This window comes from Antennarius striatus, chromosome 5 (assembly GCF_040054535.1).
Source record: "Antennarius striatus isolate MH-2024 chromosome 5, ASM4005453v1, whole genome shotgun sequence".
NCBI lineage: Eukaryota > Metazoa > Chordata > Actinopteri > Lophiiformes > Antennariidae > Antennarius > Antennarius striatus.
The window spans coordinates 6,712,162-6,732,908 of NC_090780.1; the positions used below are offsets into that span (position 1 = coordinate 6,712,162).

Sequence of the window (20,747 nt, forward strand, 5' to 3'; positions counted from 1 at the left end):
GTAACAGAGGTGATGAGGAGGTGATGGGCAGGTTTGGTACCCAGGAGAGGAACGCAGAAGGACAGATGGTAGTTGACTTTGCAAAAAGGATGGAAATGGCTATAGTGAATACTTTCTTCCAGAAGAGGAAGTGGTAGGAGCACACAGGTAGACTACATTTTGTGTAGACGGTGTAATCTGAAGGAGATCAGTGACTGCAAAGTAGTGGTAGGCGAGAGTGTAGCCAAACAGCATAGGATGCTGGTGTGCAGGATGACTCTGGTGGTGTGGAAGACGAAGAGGGCAAAGGCAGAGCAGAAGATGAAATGGTGGAAGCTAAAAAACGAAGAGTGTTGCATGACTTTTAGGAAGGAGTTAAGACAGGCTCTGGGAGGCCAGGAGGTGCTTCCAGATGACTGGAAAACTACAGCTAATGTGATCAGGGAGACAGGTAGGAGAGTACTTGGTGTGTCATCTGGAAAGAAAGTAGATAAGGAGACTTGGTGGTGGGATGAGGAGGTACAGGAGTGTTTACAGAGAAAGAGGTTAGCTAAGAAGAAGCGGGACACTGAGAGGACTGAGGAGAGTCGACAGGAGTACAGGGAGATGCAGCGTAAGGTGAAGGTAGAGGTAGCAAAGGCCACACAAGGGGCTTATGATGACTTGTATGCTAGGTTGGACAGTAAGGAGGGAGAGACTGATCTATACAGGTTGGCAAAAGACAGAGAGACAGAGATGGGAAGGACGTGCAGCAGGTTAAGGTGATTAAGAATAGGGAAGGAAGCCTATTGACAGGTGCCAATAGTGTGATGGGAAGATGGAAAGAGTACTTTGAAGAGTTGATGAATGTCGAAAATGAGAGAGAAAAAGACTAGAAGAGGTGACTGTTGTGGACCAGGTTGTAGCAAAGATCAGTCAGGATGAAGTGAGGAGGGCCCTGAAGAGGATGAAGAGTGGAAAGGCAGTCGGTCCTGATGATATACCTGTAGAGGTTTGGAAGTGTCTAGGAGAGGTGGCAGTAGAGTTTCTGACTGGGTTGTTCAACAGGATCTTAGATAGCGAGAAGATGCCTGAGGAATGGAGAAGTGTGCTGGTGCCCATTTTTAAGAATAAGGGAGATGTGTAGAGTTGTGGCAACTACAGAGGAATAAAGCTAATGAACCATACAATGAAGTTATGGGAAAGAGTAGTGGAAGCTAGACTAAGGGCAGAAGTGAACATTTGTGAGCAGCAGTATGGTTTCATGCCAAAAAAGAGTACTACAGATGCAGTATTTGCTTTGAGGATGTTGATAGAGAAGTACAGAGAAGGCCAAACAGAGCTGCAGAGCATGTATGAGGATCGTAAGACAGTGGTGAGGTGTGCTGTAGGTGTGACAGAGGAGTTCAAGGTGGAGGTGGGACTGCATGAGGGATCAGTTCTGAGCCCCTTCTTGTTCGCTATAGTGAGGGACAGGCTGACAGACGAGGCTAGACAGGAATCTCCATGGACTATGATGTTTGCAGATGACATTGTGATCTGCAGTGAGAGCAGGGAACAGGTGGAGGAGAAGCTAGAGAGGTGGAGGTTTGTCCTGGAAAGGAGAGGAATGAAGGTTAGCCGCAGTAAGACAGAGTACATGTGTGTGAATGAGAGGAACCCAAGTGGAAGAGTGAGGTTACAGGGAGAAGAGATCAAGAAGGTGGATGATTTTAAGTACTTAGAGTCAACAGTCCAGAGCAATGGAGAGTGTGGAAAAGAGATGAAGAAGCGTGTACAGGCAGGATGGAAAGGGTGGAGAAAAGTGTCAGGTGTGATGTGTGATAGAAGAGTTTCATCTAAAATCAAAGGAAAGGTGTACAAAACTGTGGTGAGACCAGCGATGTTGTGTGGTCTAGAGACAGTGTTACTGAGGAAAAGACAGGAGACAGAGATGAAGATGCTGAGGTTCTCTCTGGGAGTGACCAGGAAGGATATGATCAGGAATGAGTACATCAGAGGGAAAGCACATGTTAGAGGTTTTGGAGATAAAGTCAGAGAGGCCAGACTGAGATGGTTTGGACATGTCCAGAGGAGAGATAGTGAATATATTGGTAGAAGGATGCTTAGTTTTGAACTGCCAGGCAGGAGGCCAAGAGGAAAACCAAAGAGGAGGTTTATGGATGTAATGAGGGAGGACATGAAAGTAGTTGGTGTGAGAGAAGAGGATGCAAAGGACAGGGTTAGATGGAGGCAATTGATTCGCTGTGGCGACCCCTGAAGGGAAAAGCCAAAAGGAAAAGAAGAAGACTCTGCCTCAGTCTGGAGAGGGCTCAAGATTATCATCAATTACAATCCTAGAGCCCCATCACTCTGTCAACGACCTACGTCTTGCCAACAGCCTTAACTACTATGTCGTTTTGAAAGACAATGGGACAGACCTGACCCCCCCATCACTATTAACGATCAGCTAATGGCCAGCAGCCCCATCCCCTACCCCACTGTCTCGTCTAGTCCTTCACAGCCCCACACTTCGGCGCCACCCTCCCTTCCCACACCTCTCCTTATCAAAGAAAGAGGTGAGGAGTCTCTTCCAATGATTCAACCACAGCAAGGCTGCAGGCCCAGACTCCGTCTCTCCCTCCACCTTGAAGCATTGCGCCAACCAGCTGTCTCCGGTGTTAACTCACAACTTCAACACCTCACTGGAGACCTGCCACATATCAGCGTGCCTCAAGACTTCAGCCATTGTCCCAGTCCCCAAGAAGACAAGGATCACAGGACTTAATGACTACAGAACTGTTGCTCTGACATATGTGGTCATGAAGTCCTTTGAGCGCCTTGTCTTGACCCACCTCAAAGACATTACTGACAACCTCCTGGACTCTCTTCAGTTTGCCTACAGAGCTAACAGATCTGTAGACGATGCTATAAACATGGCGCTACACTTTGTCCTCCAGCACCTGGATTCCCCAGGATCCTACGTCAGGATTCTGTTTGTGGACTTAAGCTCTGCTTTCAATATAATCGTCCCAGCTTTGCTCCATGACAAGCTCTCCCAGTTGAACATGCCCGACTCCATGTACAGGTGGATTACGGATTTCCTGACAGACAGACGGCAGTTCGTGAGGCCACGGAAGCATGTCTCCGACACCCGGACCATCAGCACTGGGTCCCCTCAAGGCTGCGTTCTTTCCCCTCTGCTCTTCTCCCTGTACACCAACTGCTGCACAAGTGGTCACCAGTCTGTGAAACTCCTGAAGTTTGCTGATGACACCACCTTCATCAACCTCATCTCTGATGGGGATGAGTCGGCCTACAGAAGGGAGTTGGACCAGCTGGTATCATGGTGCAGCAAGAACAACCTGGAACTTAATGCTCTCAAAATAGTGAAGATGATAGTGGACTTCAGGAAAGACCCTCCTGCCCCCCCCCATCATCTGTGACACTCCAGTGACCCCTGTAGAGTCCTTCCGCTTCCTGGGTACCACCATCACCCGGGACCTCCAATGGGAGCAGAACATCAGCTCCCTCACCAAGAAGGCTCAGCAGAGGATGTATTTCTTGTGGCAGCTGAAGAAGTTTCACCTCCCTCTGAAGATGCTGATGAACTTCTACACTACCACCATTCAATCAATCCTCACATCCTCCATGACTGTTTGGTTTGTTGCAGCCACAGCCAGGGACAAGGCAAAGCTGCAGCATGTCATCCGCTGTGCGGAGAAGGTGATCGGCTGCAGCCTTCCACACCTCCAGGAACTGTTCGACACAAGGACCCATTAGACATGCAGCCAGGATTGCTGCTGACCCCTCATCCCGGCCACAACCTGTTCCAGACCCTCCGCTCTGGCAAGAGGCTACGGTCCATCCAGACCAGGACCTCATGCCACAAAAATAGCAATGCCCCTTCCCCAAGGTAACCATCGGCTCCTCACCACTCTGCAAAGACAGTTTACTCTTTGGACTTTTTTTTCCCCGCCTGTAAACACCAACCATTTACCTCACCTTAATGTAAATTGTAAATAGTTTTTTTAGTCCTTATTCCTTATTGCTTCTCTTCCACCTTTTAATGCACCGACAACGCGTGAAGTTCCTCGTGTGGTAAACTTTACTGTACCTGGCAATAAAATATTTTCTGAATCTGATTTCTGATTCTGATTTTTCTTTTGTATTCTCTCGTGTGTGTGTGTGTGTGTGTGTGTGTGTGTGTGTGTGTGTGTGTGTGTGTGTGTGTATGGATACACGCAGCTCTCCGATCACTTAGAAAGAGCTAAAGCTGGCTTCACTCACCAAAAAACAGACAATTGTTCTGAATTAGTAATTAATGTGCAACTGGTTATGTGTTCGCTGTGATACTGGGGATAGTCTTGGACGGACACACACACACACACACACACACACCTGATTTAAGCAGCGCTAACTAGTTAGCCAAATGCTAGCTAAAGTCAGTTAGTTAGGAACTTTCAGTGTGTAGCTCTGAGCTACGATATTACCGCACAATTCTACCATAACCTGAACAAACTCCCCCCTTGGGGTTTGCCACGCCCTTGGGCATGTCAACCAATCAATATCGTCAATCACTCTGTCCAATCGCTAGAATGGCCAAATGTGACGTAAATTATGTCAGAAATTGCCATTCTAGCAAAATCAGACAGTTGTGATCGTTTTGATTTGGTCCGGGGCCATGAAGTCCTAAAACTCCAAATAAAAATTGATGCAGGAAGAGTTTGTTTTCCAGATTCTAGGAGTTGGTTGGGTTAGGGAGGACCACTATGTATATGTAGAGACCTGAAAAAGTGTGATTTTCATATTAGGACCCCTTTAAATAGGCTGGGACAAGACCGGCCGCCTTCAGAACAGAAGCAATCTCTTGGATGAGAGGCGAAACATCTACAAGAAAAAGTCCAGTGGATGGATTTAAACAGCTTTGGATAACCATGACCTGGATAACTGAGAACCTACACAGACAAAACTCAGAGGTCACAAGAAAATAAGGGAAAAATACAGACAAGAGAAAGACAAGTAAAAATAAAAAATTGGTAAGGAAAGACAAGGAGTGACAAAACAAAAACAAACAGAAAAAGAAAAATTTAAAGAATGGCAAAGAACAAAAGTCTGAGAGAAAAAACAAAAGAACGAGAGAAAGAACAAAAGAAGGAACAAACACAAACAGAAAGTAAAGGTAGTGCTGGGAACACTGGTTTGATAAACAGCAGCTGAGGGGAGTCACTGGTTCCACAGGGGTCAGGGATCGCAGCAGATCCAATCAGCTCACGGCCCAGACTCACGTTATACATCATTTAACACATGCTGCGCACACACCTGCGCACGCACACACACACCTGCGCACGCACACACACAACAACCTGCGCACGCGCACACACACACACACACACACACACAGCCCCAAAATCTGTCTTTTCCCAACCCTTACCCTCCCTCTTCTCGATGACTCATTTTCTGTCTCTGCAGAAACATCACTACACTCCTCAAAGACGACGGTGGTTGGGGTTAAATGGAGGATGCCGCAGAAGTAAATCAGGGGGGTCTCCGTCACACGACAGCATTTTATCTGTGTGCCAACATTTTAGAGGAATCAACACGCAGACGAGGACGTGACCGCTTGGACTGGACCTCGGCTGGGGGGGGGGGTCGCTGGAGGTGTTCAGTAACTTACTTCCTCTCATCTTCATCATGTCTTAAACCGCATTGGTTGGTTCAGGTTAAGAGCTGATGAAATCCACTTAGTACCGTGTAATACCAGCCCCAAATGTACACAACAACCCAACAGGTTTGTGCTGCACCGGCAGCCAACGCACACTAGAAGGGAATTGTTAGCACTTCAAGTACGCCCAGGGTCTGAGCAGAAACTTTGAATATTGTATAACTTTTACTGACATCATCCTTTATCAAAGTCGTTCAAAACGTTTCCTACTAAGTCAACAATGCATTTCATTGACTCGCTTGTTGTCTACTGTCTGGCATCTTATTCAGGCGTCCAATGGGAAGCTGCATGTTAACTTTTCCTCGGAGCATTAACGAGACTTCAGAACTTTTTTTTTCTGAGGTTGAAATAGTTTCATATACTATAATTATATATCGTAATCTTTATTGTAAAGTATAAAAAAAATAATACAGGCTTGTTTTTTCTAGAAAGTGTTGAGCATTAAGTGTCAACCAGGAGTTCTTTTGGATGTGGGTGGCACAAAGCGCAGCTCAACAGATATCAGATCACATTGGCGACTATTTTTCTACATTAAACGAGGTCACAAGAATGTTATTCTAGGTCAGCTGACACAATCTGAGCTTTATGAAATCTTGCCACAACATGTGGCTTGTGAACAAGATGACACGGAACAATGAACGCCAGGGCGTCGGAGGTCTGTGAAATCATAGCTGTCTGAAGGAAAGTGTACCATATTCAAATGGAGAGACATATTTACTGGGATTGTTTTGACATTTAAAAAGGACAGTTTTAAGGAAAACTACATGTTGAACAATAACATAATGTATGGCATTCAAGGCTAAACTGGAAAGTTGCTAAGTCGGTGCTTGCCAAAAATACAAGGGTGGAAATACCCCCTTCACCCAGTTTTTGAAGGAACAAAAACTGTACATGTACAATAGTATGAGCTAAAATAGATTATATGGTTCAAAAATATCTGATGGATAAAAGCCTATCACTGGTCAAGCTGTCTATGATTACTTGTGTTAAACTCCAAAGCTGAGGAAATGAGAAATCAAACCATCAAAGACATTAAGAAAGTCAGCGGGAACAACCGAAACAGAAGATATTTTCCATCATCTAATATACTTACCAGTCCACTCACTTTTATTACACTTGGGATATTTATGAAGGACAGACACAAGGTTTGGTTTTTCCTTTCTTTTACATTCCTAGATGCTGTGTTTTGTAGGATTGTTCTTCATGATGCAGAGATTACAGGAAAAAAAACCCTCTAAACTTTATGAAGGTCATGTCACGTTAAATAGATGCATGTAGGGAGCTTTTATACTGTGTTTAACTGGATACATAAATATATGTCATGCATTTTAGAATTTTTTCAATCAGACCAAAGCGGGATTGGAGCTATGAATGTTTTCAAAGTCAATATAAAAATGTTTTATCCTAAATATCCCATCAGAGCTTTTTGTTACTTTTTTTAGCTTTTGTTAAATGCTGTTTTTTAGTGACTTCAATTACAAAATGAGAAATGAGGAGAGAAAATATCTAAACATTAAATTCAGAAAGAGGAAAAGATAAACTGACTTAGATAAAGTGTTTTGTTAAGGCACATGAAACTGTCACAATGCTCCACTCACAACCCTCTGATCTCCATTAGGACAGCATCAGATGATGACAACATGGAGCTTATTTGATCCTGATTCTCCATCGTGGGTGGAGAAATGTGGTCAGATGATCTAGTCAGGTTTACAGATTCAGGCTCTGACCATGCAAACTGCCTGCAGACTGGTGTGTGCTCAATCTCTCCATGAGAGATGCAAACAGCAGAGCAATGCTAAAACAACGGTAAACATTCAAATACATAAAGCCCCTCTATTTCCAAATCATGTTGTGCATGAATGTTTGAGAACAGGGAGGAGAAAATCTGAGCAGATTCTTCTCTGTTGTGTTTGATACCACCAGATTTCAAATCACTCCAGATTTTAATTCTTATGGTCAGATCCCGGCTTTAGGCTGTTATAATATTTGGGACTTGTTTGTGAATAGTCTCCAGCTAATACAGCATGACCAAGATTCAAATAACAAGACATCTTCTTAAAACAATGTGTATGACAATTTATAGGGAGCAGGAAGTGTAAATAAAAACTAACAACAAAAACACACTATAGGACAGCGGGACGGAGAAAAAAAATGCAGACGGGCAGCTTCTATCCCGTCAGACAGATATAATGAAGCGCTGTCATCACATCTTTTAGTTCTTCCCTTCTTTAAATAGTTTTCATGACATGACTCGAAGGATATAAGCCGATTTTGTAAGGAGAGGCATGACGGCCCCGATTTCTCCCACACTGATCCATGGCTGATATTTTCATTTAACGTTTACAACTTTCATAAATAATGTTGAAGTTGTCTCTCTCCTCACACAGTCGCTTATTCTTTCCCCTTCTGCAGCCTGCCTGGGTTAAAAATAGCTCTCCCGTCTCTCTTTCTCCGTTTACATAAGCACACAGAGGGGGGAGGGGAGCACTTCCGGTCTGGTCACCCAGCCCAGCATCTGATCCATAACACTGGGCCTGCTGGGAGGGGAGGGGAGGAGAGGTGAGGAGAGTTTCTTTCTGATCACTTCACAGAAATCATCCTCATGACACAACACCATACCACACACACTTGAACCACCTGGGACTACAAATGTGGTTTAAGGACACACACACACCACTGTGTGACAAGGGCACACCTGAAGTCATCAGTTCAAAGTACATTCACTAAAGCACAGAGCTTAAAGTCGGCTTCATGAGGACTTCTCCACACGATAGGAGAACTCCACTGCACGTCAAAAGGAAATCATTTATTTCACTACGTTACACTGAAATAGGCACCTCTTGGCTTGTGACCTCAATAGTGTGTCGTTTGACTGTCTGTAGCTAAATCTGTCACTAAAGAGTCCTAACAGATTTTGACACCCAACATTTCACATATATTAATTCTAGTTCAAAGTTGTAACAGTTAAACCTTCCAAACATTCACCAGAAATTCACCATTCACTGTCAGAAACTAAAGGCACACAAAACACACAAGGAAGCAGGTCAGAGGTTAAGCTGTTGGATAGATAGCTAACTAGACACCAGCTAACAGAGAGTCTCACCTACAAAACTAACCCTCAAGCAAACTTCACCAGTGCTCAGTTTGCAGCAGGACAATCTGTCATCAAACCCAAGTAGATGTAAAATATAATTAAAAAAAAAAAAAATCAATGAAATTACCTCAACCTAAGTTAATTTGGTAAAGCAAAAGCCAGACGTAGATTACTTTGTGACCTTGAACAGCCAAACTGGTCATAGGTCAGCCTTCAGCTAAATATTAACATCAATATTTTTACTTCCTCAAATTAATAATACTAACAGTTTTTAATATTTTTAACTTTTCTAAACTACTCACTTCAGTGACCCAAACCCTGACACTTTCTTGCTGAATAGTACTGATGACTAACAACATGGACAACAGTTTATTGAGTTAATCCCATCACTGCCCACGCTGCTGTACATATGATTACAGTACCTTCGATCAATATGCACACAGTGACTGCAGATAGCACAGCACTGTCACACCATGAACCATAACACACTTCACTTACAATTACCTTCACATAACTAGATGTAAGCATTTTTTATGTGTGTTTTTGAAAAGATCTTTATAGGTTATTATCGTTATCATGTGGCAACCAAAGAGTCAGAGCGTTCACCTGTGCTCGCGAGAAAACTCTTTTAATCTGCAACTGTTGGGAATGAATTAAGGTGAAAGTACAGAGGACAAAAATTCAGACTTACTACTGTGCACAGTCAATGAGTTGATATTCATTGGACCTTTCCCAGCAAGCTCGTACTCCATCATCCTGCCAGAGGATCTTTGCATGGTCATAAAACTCCTGGAAGAGAAGGGAAGTATCTGGATCAACAACACACCACAGTGAACTGAAACTGCAAATCAGCTTCTCGCTTTAATGGAAACGATTCCTGAAAGAAAGACATCACAAATAGACCGACAGCAGAAGTCTTACATTTCTTTGACAAGGAGAAGACAAGCAAAGAGAGGTGAAGGGATCTTCAAAAAGAGAAAAAAAACATGACTCAAGGCAACACAATGTGATTTCCAAACCATCAATTCTTTTTTATGGAACACAAACAATGAACGGTGCTCAATAATCAGTGCCTCAAAAGTTGAAAAACATACATTTATTCAAAGTGAAATTCACAATTCATGTTAGCAGCTATGCAACACGTAAGGTGAAAAGACTCAGAGACAGAGATGCCTCCATTACTGGTTAAAGTTAAAACAAGTAAAAAAACTAAGTCGAAATATGCCTTTGATCGTTAAAATAAGCAAACAGAACAACTCAAATATCAGCAAAGTTGTTGGGATTTGAATGATTCTGGTTCTTTGAGTAGCAGGTTCAAAACTGGTAACAAGCTTGTTTCAGCGAATACAAATCCTTTATACAAGTCATTCAATATAACGCCAGTATATTTCATCCTGACCGACTAGAACTTACATCCCTGCAAACACAAAAACAAACAGAACTTAGTGTTACTAATCCCTCCCAGCGGCGCCACACGTACACAACTCTGTCTCATCTTTGCAATTTGTTACCTCTCGTTGTCCTGTCCGTTTTAACTCTATCATACCATAAATGCATGTTGGGTGGTGAATGGCCAGGGTCCCATTGGCTAACTTAGCTATACACTGTTTGTTCTCCTGACATTCTTCCCTCTGCTGCTAAGGTGACTTGAGCTCAGTGGCACTAAACTGGCTACTTGCATCAGATAACTGTAGACATTCAAACGTTTTCTGATTTTTACACGATGTAGGTAAAGGTGTGTTGTCATGATAGCTGTGTGTCCTCCCTACAAAATGAGTTTGGTGCCATTATTGATGTTTCACTGTTGGTCCAGCATTTTTTATAGCAAACTAAAACTGCATCTTTATGGCAGAGGCCCAGTTTAAAGCACCAGTCAGACCTGAGAAGTGGACGCCAACAACACCAACTAAAATGTGAGCGTAACTGAAGTGGATTCAGGAACTGATTAACATAGTTTTGGAACCTGTTCCCATTTGGAATCGGTTCTGGAGGCCAAATCCTCATTTTGAGATGGACAACTTTAGGGGACAATATGAAACATGCTTTAAATTTCATGAATTGTCAGGTTATTGTTGTTTCTTTGAGAAAAGCAGATGGACTACAGTATTTCCGCTCAGTATGTAACAGACAGATGGAAGTATAAGTATTTCCTTTCATGCCTTCTGTGCATTCGACATAAGAACTTGACAACAAATAAGCGATGAGGTGGTTGCTCGGTGATTTTAGTTTGTTGTGGGTGCTTGTCCATCATTATTGCCCTTAATGGGATCCATGATAGCTAGATAGCTAGCTAGATAGCTATATGCAGTAGATAGATACTTTATTAATCCCAGAGGAAATTGCACATATCCACTGCTCAGTCATTACATAATTAACAAATACTGGATGAACACCATGGCTTCAGCCTACAAAATTCCAAACAAAAACTTGGCACAATGTCTCCAATTTTTTCAGTAAAAGTTTGGGTTGCTTATTTAAAAATTGTTTTAAAATTAACAACCTACCGGTACATTAAAAAGTCCAATCTCATATCAAAAAGTTCATTCATAGGAAATTTTTCAGACCAGTTATTTTGATTGAAGCTTTGACTTATCTTGAATGACAGTAAAATAAATGTATTTGATTTCTGTTTTGCAGACCATACAACAAAAAAATGCTTCAACAACCCAAAGTCAAATCTTTGACAATTTACAGATAGATGAAGCAACTCATGGAAAAACCATCAGCAGAATTATCAGTGAGTCCTGTATTTTTGAAAAGCTCGAGGTTGTGTGGAATATTCAGATGAGGGTATTCTCTGGATCTAGGTGGGTGAGGCTGTGAAAGATGAAGAGTGGCAGTGATACTCCCTCACTTGGTTTCTAGTTTAAGAACAGCTCTGAGAGGAGCAACATAAGACCGGCTACTGACAGCGACAGGAAACAGGAGTTTACTGAGTTCATGAAGAAATGGAGAGCTTTGTCCTGACACAAGGCTGGGCTCTCAGCGCACAGGGGCATATCTCCTCACTGCAATCTTCAGTCACTCACACAAAATGCTGTTGAGCACAAATAAGCTATTCTGAGAGTTATAATTTAAAAGAGCAGGAAGGTTTTACAATGACCAAGTTACTGATGGATAATTTACAGAAAATGTAGACTGGATGACTGAAGCACAGGACGAGAAGAAAATCAAGGTTCATTTAAAACTAGCAGAATCTTTTGGCAGAATGTTTTTCTTACTACAGTACCAAAGTGTCAAACATTAGAAATGGCTGATTATCAGGGAAAGTGCTGAGTTGTCATATTCCGAAGGCTTCATGGAAGTGACTGAGCAGAAAACTCAGAGCGAGACAGAATTCTATGTGTCTTCATGTTGCAGCCAGACAAATAGCGTATGCTAACACTGCAAACACCTACAAAAACTTAGGTTATTCGAAGTGTTTATCATTTAGCAAAAAATATATTCTCTTTGTCACTTGGGTTTCAAGTCAGCCTGTAGCATAAATCGGCCTGAAAGTGTAGAGATGCATTAGAAACAGACTCCAGGGTAATTTAAAGACTCATAAATTATCAGACGTCTTCAAATTGTTCTCCATTTTCCAGATAACAGTCAAAATCCACAAAATACTTGAGTTCAGATTCAAGGAAACAAAGAAAAGCAGGAAGTGAACATGACTGGGTGTATGGAAGCAATTGAGTTTGCAATTTCTGCTTAACAACCAATCGATTACCAACTAGACAAATTCAGAAAGTGAAGGCACACATTTTCCAGGTTATCCCAAGTCACAAAGATGTTGTAACCATTTCAGATGGCAATGGTGGAAAAAAATCTGATCTCAACGTTACTGAAAATTAGTAAAAATAGAGAAACTAACACCACTGAAATGAAACCTTTGTGGTAATGAAAAACAGGTTCTAATAAATTAAAAAAGTTATCAGACCCATAATCAATAATTATAATAAATACAAATTAATATTGATCAATTATCAAACCCTTTCACATTAACCAAGTGCATGAAAAGAGATTTATTTATTTTTCCTTTAAGTTAAAACAGATGTAAGTAATTTCAATGTAAATTCATCAAAATAGATAAAATACATTTTTGTTTTTTCTTTTAACCCATGAAACCAATGAATTAAGCATTTCACTAAACCAACATATAAATTAATAACTAATCAACACACAATTCCCCACCAGGTTTAGACACACATTTAAATCCCATATCCACTATAAAATGACTATTCTTTTTTCAGTAAGTCACATTTATAGCAGTCTTAAACACGCCGTCTGCATATAGAGAAAAAATATTACCTGTTTATCCCATGCCCTCACTAGCAGTCAACATTTACACACAGCACCGGACGCTACAAATAACTTCACCCACACTTCAGATACCTCACATCCACACAAATGGCCGAACTTTCCCGAATTACACACCAACCTCATCCGGGACCACCCAGATGAACACGGGTGCAGACGTGCTCTGCCGGATACGCTATAATGAAAACACAGTTTCCACAGCTAAGATCTGGTTGATCGTGCGCGCTTCAACACCACCATGGTTACGCACACGCGCATCAGCTGACGAAACAGCTGTTTGCCGCTACAGTTGGAAAAGATTCTGAAGGAAATAATTCTGCTCTTTGTGTTATTGGATGAAGGAGAATCATTCTCACAGCTTCTCGACTTTGATAGCTTAATGGGATACCTTACAAATTTTTTATTGAGTCCAACTCAATTAATTTTTGGTATAATTTTCCAACAAATATTTTTTTAATCCAAAATAAAGTTAATAACTCTGAAACAAGTCAAACAGCAACAAGAACCAACAGACTGCAACATCCCGCGACACCCCTGAATTCAAAATTTTACCCTGATCTACTTGCATAGGTCAAAGATCAAAGCTAGTGACTTGACCTACTTTGGCAGAGGTCACCAAATGGTGGACCACGGTCCGAATCCGGATCGCGTGATGGTTCTGTCCGGACCCGTGACCACTCTATGATAAATTCACTAAAGTAGATTTTCTTGGAGCATTTTTACTGACGGACGGCGGGCGCTGCTACTCCAGTTAACACAGTAATAGCGCCACTCAGTTCAGCCAATCAGATCGTTTGTTTAGCCTGCGCTGTCAGAGTAACAGGAAGTGAGAGAGCTCGCTGCCACAGGAGCACAGAGGAAGGGAGACAGTGAGGACAGCATAGCTCCAAACAAAGGGAGGTTAATGAGGAAAACCGCTGGTTAACAATGAGTTAACCAGCGGTTAACCAGCAGTTCAAAACCATTTTACCTCATATAGACTGAACACATAGCACTAATCAATTAATTAATAACGTGAAGCACCACAACGAAACAAAGCAGTTTTTGCGCAGAATTATCTCCAAAAGTCCGAGCTGAGGGCAAAATGACCGAGAAAAATGCAAATGAATGTTCACTAAAGGCATGGTGGATTTTGGGGCAACAGAAAAAATTTTTTTAGTGATGGGACAGTTGTGAATAAGTGCGTAAAAGCTGTTGTTGATACATTGTTTAAGGGAAAACAGAAAGATGAGATGTGTAGAAATACTCCGAATGTCACTTCAACAGCAACCAGAAAATCAGAAATATTAACAGCTTGCAGCCATTCAGAGAGCACCATGCATATCTGTGGCCATTGATGAGTTGTAGCTTTTGTGTGTGTCAAGTTCCTTCAAGAAGATAAGGAGCTCTTTGCTGGGTAACACCACTATGAAACACACACAAGAGAGGACATACATGCAGCAATAAAAGACTTGCTGACAACGTCCAGTGGTCTCTTTCACCACACATGACAGAGACGACCACCCTCTCTTTTCCCACCACCTTGTCATGGTGGGAAAAGAGAGGGGGCCTCGCCAAACAGTGAAGGTGTGCCCGTGCACACCTTGTGCATAAGGCACACCTTTTGTATAGAGTTACTTGTGTACAAGTAAATTACTGGCAGGCCACATGCCTCTTTCTCTCATGAAGCAAGTTCTGTTTGTACTTTTCCCCTGAAAGAGGCAGTTTTTATTCATTCTTTCTGAAGATGTTAATGTTTTTTTATTTGAAGTGTAGGCCTTCAGTTCTTTAGGCTGGGATGTCTTTAATTTACGAGAAAAAATATTTTTCAGCTCTTTTTGCACTTTATTTTTAATTCTGAGGTTTGTGTGTTCTTCAATCTAACATAAAGCCTTGAAATTTATTTGCCTGGGTCTACTTTTATTTATGGTGAGGTAAAAGAGCTAGCTGTGCACTTAGTTAAACATATCCTGCATAGAAAATTGATAATAAATGATAATGTGGACATAAAGACCGGCTATAAGACACAAACTAGACTTGGTTTCGGACCTTTTACTATGAGGAAATTTGTACAACCGGGCCTCAGTGACTTTTAATTGAATACCCCTGATCTATGGTATTACTCACATTGGCCTTCTCCCTCGTCTTTCTATCTTATCCAGTTCCTGAGTGTACAAAAGTTGAAATTTGACCTTGACCTAGTTTTCTCAAAGTCATCATCTCATTTTCATCCCCTTTGCCGCCCGAGTAATGTGATTTTTGTTTCATCTTTCTATCTGCAATGGTTGCGAAGATATTTGGTGGACTAACAGACGGACAGACGAACGAACACACAAACACTGACAATTACAATACGTCACCGCTTTGAAGCGGGATGTAATAACGTTGCAGTTACTCTTTGAACAGTAAATGCATTATCTCCAAACAATTCCTACTTTCCACTGAAATTAAAAAATACTTAAATGTTAAATGCATTATTCAGCATTATTGCCAGGTCGAAATTTTACAAAATCCCCTTTGGCTCTGTTACCATACAAATCATGGTTGCTTTAAAAAAGACAATTAACAGCTTATTCAAAAATATAACAGGTTACAAAAACAACAGTTAGCTGATGTTCTGGTTAGATAAAGCTGTAGTTTTGTAACATTAGAATATGAGTAGAAATAAAGTCAGTCTGAGCAGGATGAAAACTTTCATCTGAGAGAATGTTTCCCTGCTTGAAAAGTAAAAGAATTTATTAATCAAGAAAAGATATAAAACAACGACAGCAACCGAACTACAGCGATAAAAAAAACTGGGTATGGGGGGGGGGGTATTTTAAAAAAATATTTTGTGAAATAAGTGCATGGCCACTGACTTTTTTTCATTTTATTGGAAAAAATAATTCAACCTGCTTGAACAAAAATACATTAAACAGAATAATACATAGAGAAAATGATAATAAACTAATAGATTAAAGAAAGACTAAAGAAAGACTAGTAAGAATATTTGAATAAAAGGTAGGATAATAGAATACATAAAATTATAGATAAAATAATAAAACAATAGACAGTAGATAATAGTGATGAGAACACAGAATAATTTGAGATATAGCTAGAATAAGGATGAGAAAACAAGAGAATCGATAGTATTTGAAACTTTGTGGCTTCATTTAAAGTAAGTTTGATTTATTTTGTGGTACGAGTTTAAGAAAATGCATTTAAACAAACACTGAAAGTACCATTCTTTAAAAACACACACACAAAGTCTCTCTGTATATACACTACATTTGCTTCATGCTTGTCTGTCAGGGAGATGGACGCCTCATTTGTTGCTATTATTGAGTTTCCTCCATCTTGTAATTTCAGGTTTAGGTACAAAATAAATGTGACTTGAGAACAACGTCCAAATGTCTCAGGACTGACGGAAGTAACTGCTCGACAAGAGATCTGAGGCCTGAGCATGACGGCAGCATGATTTCGTTCTGTAAATCAAAGCAAGACAAAACTGGGCCTTGAGTTTCTGTCTCTCTCACAGGGCACAGTCAACCAGTTCAACTGGTTCCCAGTTGGACTGAATGCCAGGCGAGGCGGAGCAGGCTGACGAGGAGGAGGAGGAGCAGGACAAGGAGGCAGAGGAGGAATCAAAAGGGAGGCTGAGCCAATCAGATTACCCTCCACTTCATTCCTGATCAAATACCTGTTCGTTTCAACAGGCGGGTTCGGCTCCACCCATCACGGCGCTTCAGGAAGCTTTGCTTTAGGTAACCAGCTGTCGTGCTGAAGTCATCATTTAGTAAATGGCAAATGATAATGGCATTTTAAAAGCACTCCCATCAGTATTGATCAATGCGTGACTGCAGTGAGTCTCTGCATGTCTGACAGCAGACGTCCAGTCCAGCCAAAGACGTGCTGCACAATAAACCCACCTGAAGCAGCAGAGCTCACACACAACAAAATTCTGCAACCAGCTCCTCACCAGCAGCTTTAAACCATGGATCTGTTACGCTGGGACTAAACCACACGTCCTACTTCCTCCATACCAGCGCTTCTCAAATAGTGGGGCTCGCAACCTAGGGGGGCACGATGCGATCCCGGGGAGGTGCGTATGACCCTGACGACATACTTTTTTTTGCCGCACTGTAATAAAGTGTAACTGCACACCCACTACAGTAGTTAGAAGTGGTGCTCTCATTGTCAGGTGTGCACAGGGAGCTCTATGGTGTCAGGTTAGGCAATATGAAGTGCCGTAAAAAAAACCTAAAAAGACAACATAAAAACAAGGATGAAAAGAAAAGCGGAGAGAGACGAAGATAATGGAACAAAGTCAAGTCCCCCGAAAGCTAAGACGAGGAAATATGAAGAAGAGTCTGTAGCGTTGGGCTTCACTGTGGCTACAGACTAAAGTGTTTACCGTGTCTAAAAATGCTGGCAGCGGACAGCATGAAGCCTGATAAATTAAGGTACCACTTAAAGACATTACACCCCAATGACGCTGATAAGCTGCTGGAGTTTTTTCAGCAAAAACATGCCGAATATTGCCAACAATCATCCCGCTTTCTGAATACTACTTCAGTAAACCAGCGAGCTCTGTTAGCATCATATAAAGTGGCATACCAAACTGCTCAGTAAAAAAAAACCCACAACATAGCTGAGGAGCTGAAACACTGAGCAGGAGCTGAGAGTTAAGTATCATGCTTCAAACCTCGCTTCAAAAAGCTGTGCTCATTGTAGCCATTAATCCTTATTTACTCATTTTGATCAAAAAAGAAAGAATAAAATCAGCACAAATTGTTTTATTTTTGTTTTGTACGTTAAAGTGTTTTATAAATTGTGCCTCTCTGGTAATGTCGCTGAACTGAATTTGAATTTGTTACTATTTATTGATTTTATTTAATTTTATTTTTCAGTATTAAATGGTGCAATAAGCCGGTAAATTTTTTTAATTTCAGGCAAATTTATGCACTAAAATCTTTTCTGTTATAGACTTTTTATATTTTAAGAAGGATACAATGATATGCAGAGGTGTACTTATAACTATTTTATAGACAATTGATATTATTGCAGCGGAGAGTGGGGTGGCACGAATTGGTTTCTTCCTGCTAGTGGGGCGCAACAGAAAATAATTGAGAAACACTTCTCCATAGGCTTCCCTTCTCTTGGAGAAGAGATAGAACCCTGTTTTACCAGGAGTGATGGGTCTGGCTGTTAACTTCCTTGTCATTGCTTCAGCAAGACATCAATGTTGTGTCTTTTCTCTAATGTTTGTTCTTTGATTGATTTAAGCGACATGAACTGCTCAACTACATAAAACAAGTATTTAAATTTGGGAGTAAATTTGGTTTTTATATCAAATCAAAAAGTCCACACAAACTTAACACGATTTTTATACAAATTTACTTATCAATCCAAACAAGTTCTTCTCAAAATGTTTGATAAGACTGCGATTTAAATTAAACAATTTAAATGATGTACATTGCTTAAATGTTACAGACACAGCAACATTAGATTGAGAAATCAACCAATTAATGATTGCAGTCAATGTCCATCCATATTGTGTTTTCTTTTCTGGATTAGCTGCTTTGTTATTTGTCTAACTAGTGTGGAAAAATGTCAGAAAAATGTTTCTAGAGTTGCTTTTTTATATTCTTATTCCCTCTCTATTTCACAGCAGAGCGGCGGACCAGTTAACTGAACTGTATCTTTAATCACACTGAACAAAACGACAGCTTCCCTTTAGCTCCAAACAGAGCAGAACCCTCATGATCACAACCGTTCTCTACTCCTTGTTGGACCTCCATGTGTAGTGACTCACAGGAGACGCCCTGGTCAGGCCGCTGGGACCCGACTGCAGCTCAAGAAGAAACCTTGGAGCCCCTATGTTCCTGGAGGACAGGTCCCTCCAGACTCATTCCCGGTTATTATCAACAATTAGCGCTAATACGCGGGTCGGATCTCTCAGGTGAGAGGCCCGTTCTGCTTATGGCCTCCCATGTGGAAGCACACCTGCTAATTACTCAATCAAAGTGCAAACACACCCGGCTGGTGTGCGTGTGTCACAGCGGACTTACCAACAGCACAATGGAACCGTTTAGCAGGCTGGATATGATTCTCAGTGACATTTAGCAGCAGTTAACACTTGCCAAACTGATTCAGACCCATTCTATAACAACACAGCTCAGAATGGCTGTCTATTAAAGAAAACATTACAAACTGTCAGTTAACTTTAAAATCTACAGACGTACCAATGAGTACTCACATTTATGAAGTTGTTCTGGCATTTTAAATTTCAGAATTAACAGACAATAAATTGTCAAAACTCTGAACAAATATTTGCTGTAAACTGACTGTTAAATTACTCCAACCGTTTTGGTCTATGATTTACTCTGTATGTATGTAAATATTCAGGGGACTGAGCACCAGCCTCTGATTCACACATATCAGTAACTGATGCCCCACCTTCTGATTTTGGGATTTTTTTTTTGTGTGTGTAAAAATGGCTGTAAAAAAAAAGAGCTCAAAATGATGGCTGAGAACATCGCTTATCACTGGGCTACACGGGAAAACAGCTCACGCTTGTTTCTACGTTTTTAAACCAATTTCAATCACTTGACCAGCTTTATGCTGCAGATGCGGTGATAGTCCTTGCAGAAGAGAGCCAGAGGAGAACTTGTTTCTTTGGAACATTTAGGGAGGTGAGCCCTCGCATTAAAATGAGAACATCCCTGCAAAAAGAACTAAGCACTCCTCCTTGACTGCATATCTCTGTAAAAACATTTGATTTTCAGGTCATAAGTTTCCGACTCGAAGGCTATTGCTGCTCCATGTGGGGACGGATGGGGACTTTAAATGCTAACAAATGTTTCCTAAATTTCCTTCTACACAGAAATGACCTACATTGAAGATACAACACTTCGATGAATCGCTAAATGGCATTGGATTAAGAGGTTTTTCATATACAGTGGACATGAGGTGAAGGGTTGACATATTAAAGTGCAGAAGATTTAACAGATCTAAAGAAAACGAGGTGCAACTTACTGTAGGAAACTCAAAATCCTTCTGGTTTACTTGGTTCAGGACATAATCGATTCGGCATTGGTTTGCAGGACTGGCTAACTGGCATGGCGGTGTGAGCGTTGTCATGGCAGCCACAATTGTCTGGGTCAGGGGAGAACAGTGGACGACAAATTACAAAAAATGAATCCGTAAAACCGATCTGTACCTAAATTACAACAAGTACCTTAAATCAAGCATCTCTAATCAAACCTACAAAATGTAGGTTTGAGACTTCACATTGTTAAAAATGGGTCAGAAGATCAGTTTCTTACCTCTATAGCTTCTTTAATGTTGTTCTTAATATCGTGAATTTTCTGCTTTTTCTCCCTGTGGGGGAAAAATCAAATGTTTTTACACAAAAGTAAAAATAAAGAAAATATGATGGATAGAAATTGAAAAAGGTATAATATGCAACCAAATCAAATGACAAGATGATCCATTTAATCCACATTCACAGATTGACTTCTATATTTTGCATTGAGCTGTAACCACACTGGAAACAGAAGATGAATTCCTCCACTCTCACCATTAAAACATAATATTTACATAAAATGTTAAGTTTGTTTTATTTGTTATTTTGACTGAAAGAACCCACAAAGAATACATGTTAATTCTAATAAAAACCCTTGTTTCCAGCTAGTGTAACAGATTATTTACTTGGTTCAGGAATGTGAT

General features: G+C 41.0%; 1 protein-coding gene across 2 annotated transcripts in view; it reads right to left on the reverse strand.

Moving 5' to 3' along the window:
• The window catches only part of LOC137595103 (guanine nucleotide-binding protein G(s) subunit alpha-like), a 42,196-nt gene that overhangs the window by 16,178 nt on the left and 5,271 nt on the right, over positions 1-20,747 (reverse strand). For both annotated transcript variants that reach the window (XM_068314945.1, XM_068314944.1), the window contains exons 3-5: positions 20,345-20,399; positions 20,055-20,174; positions 9,448-9,545 (exon numbers count right to left, since the gene is read on the reverse strand). In XM_068314945.1, coding sequence (XP_068171046.1) covers positions 9,448-9,545; positions 20,055-20,174; positions 20,345-20,399 — 273 coding nt within the window. The remainder of the gene's footprint in view (positions 1-9,447; positions 9,546-20,054; positions 20,175-20,344; positions 20,400-20,747) is intronic.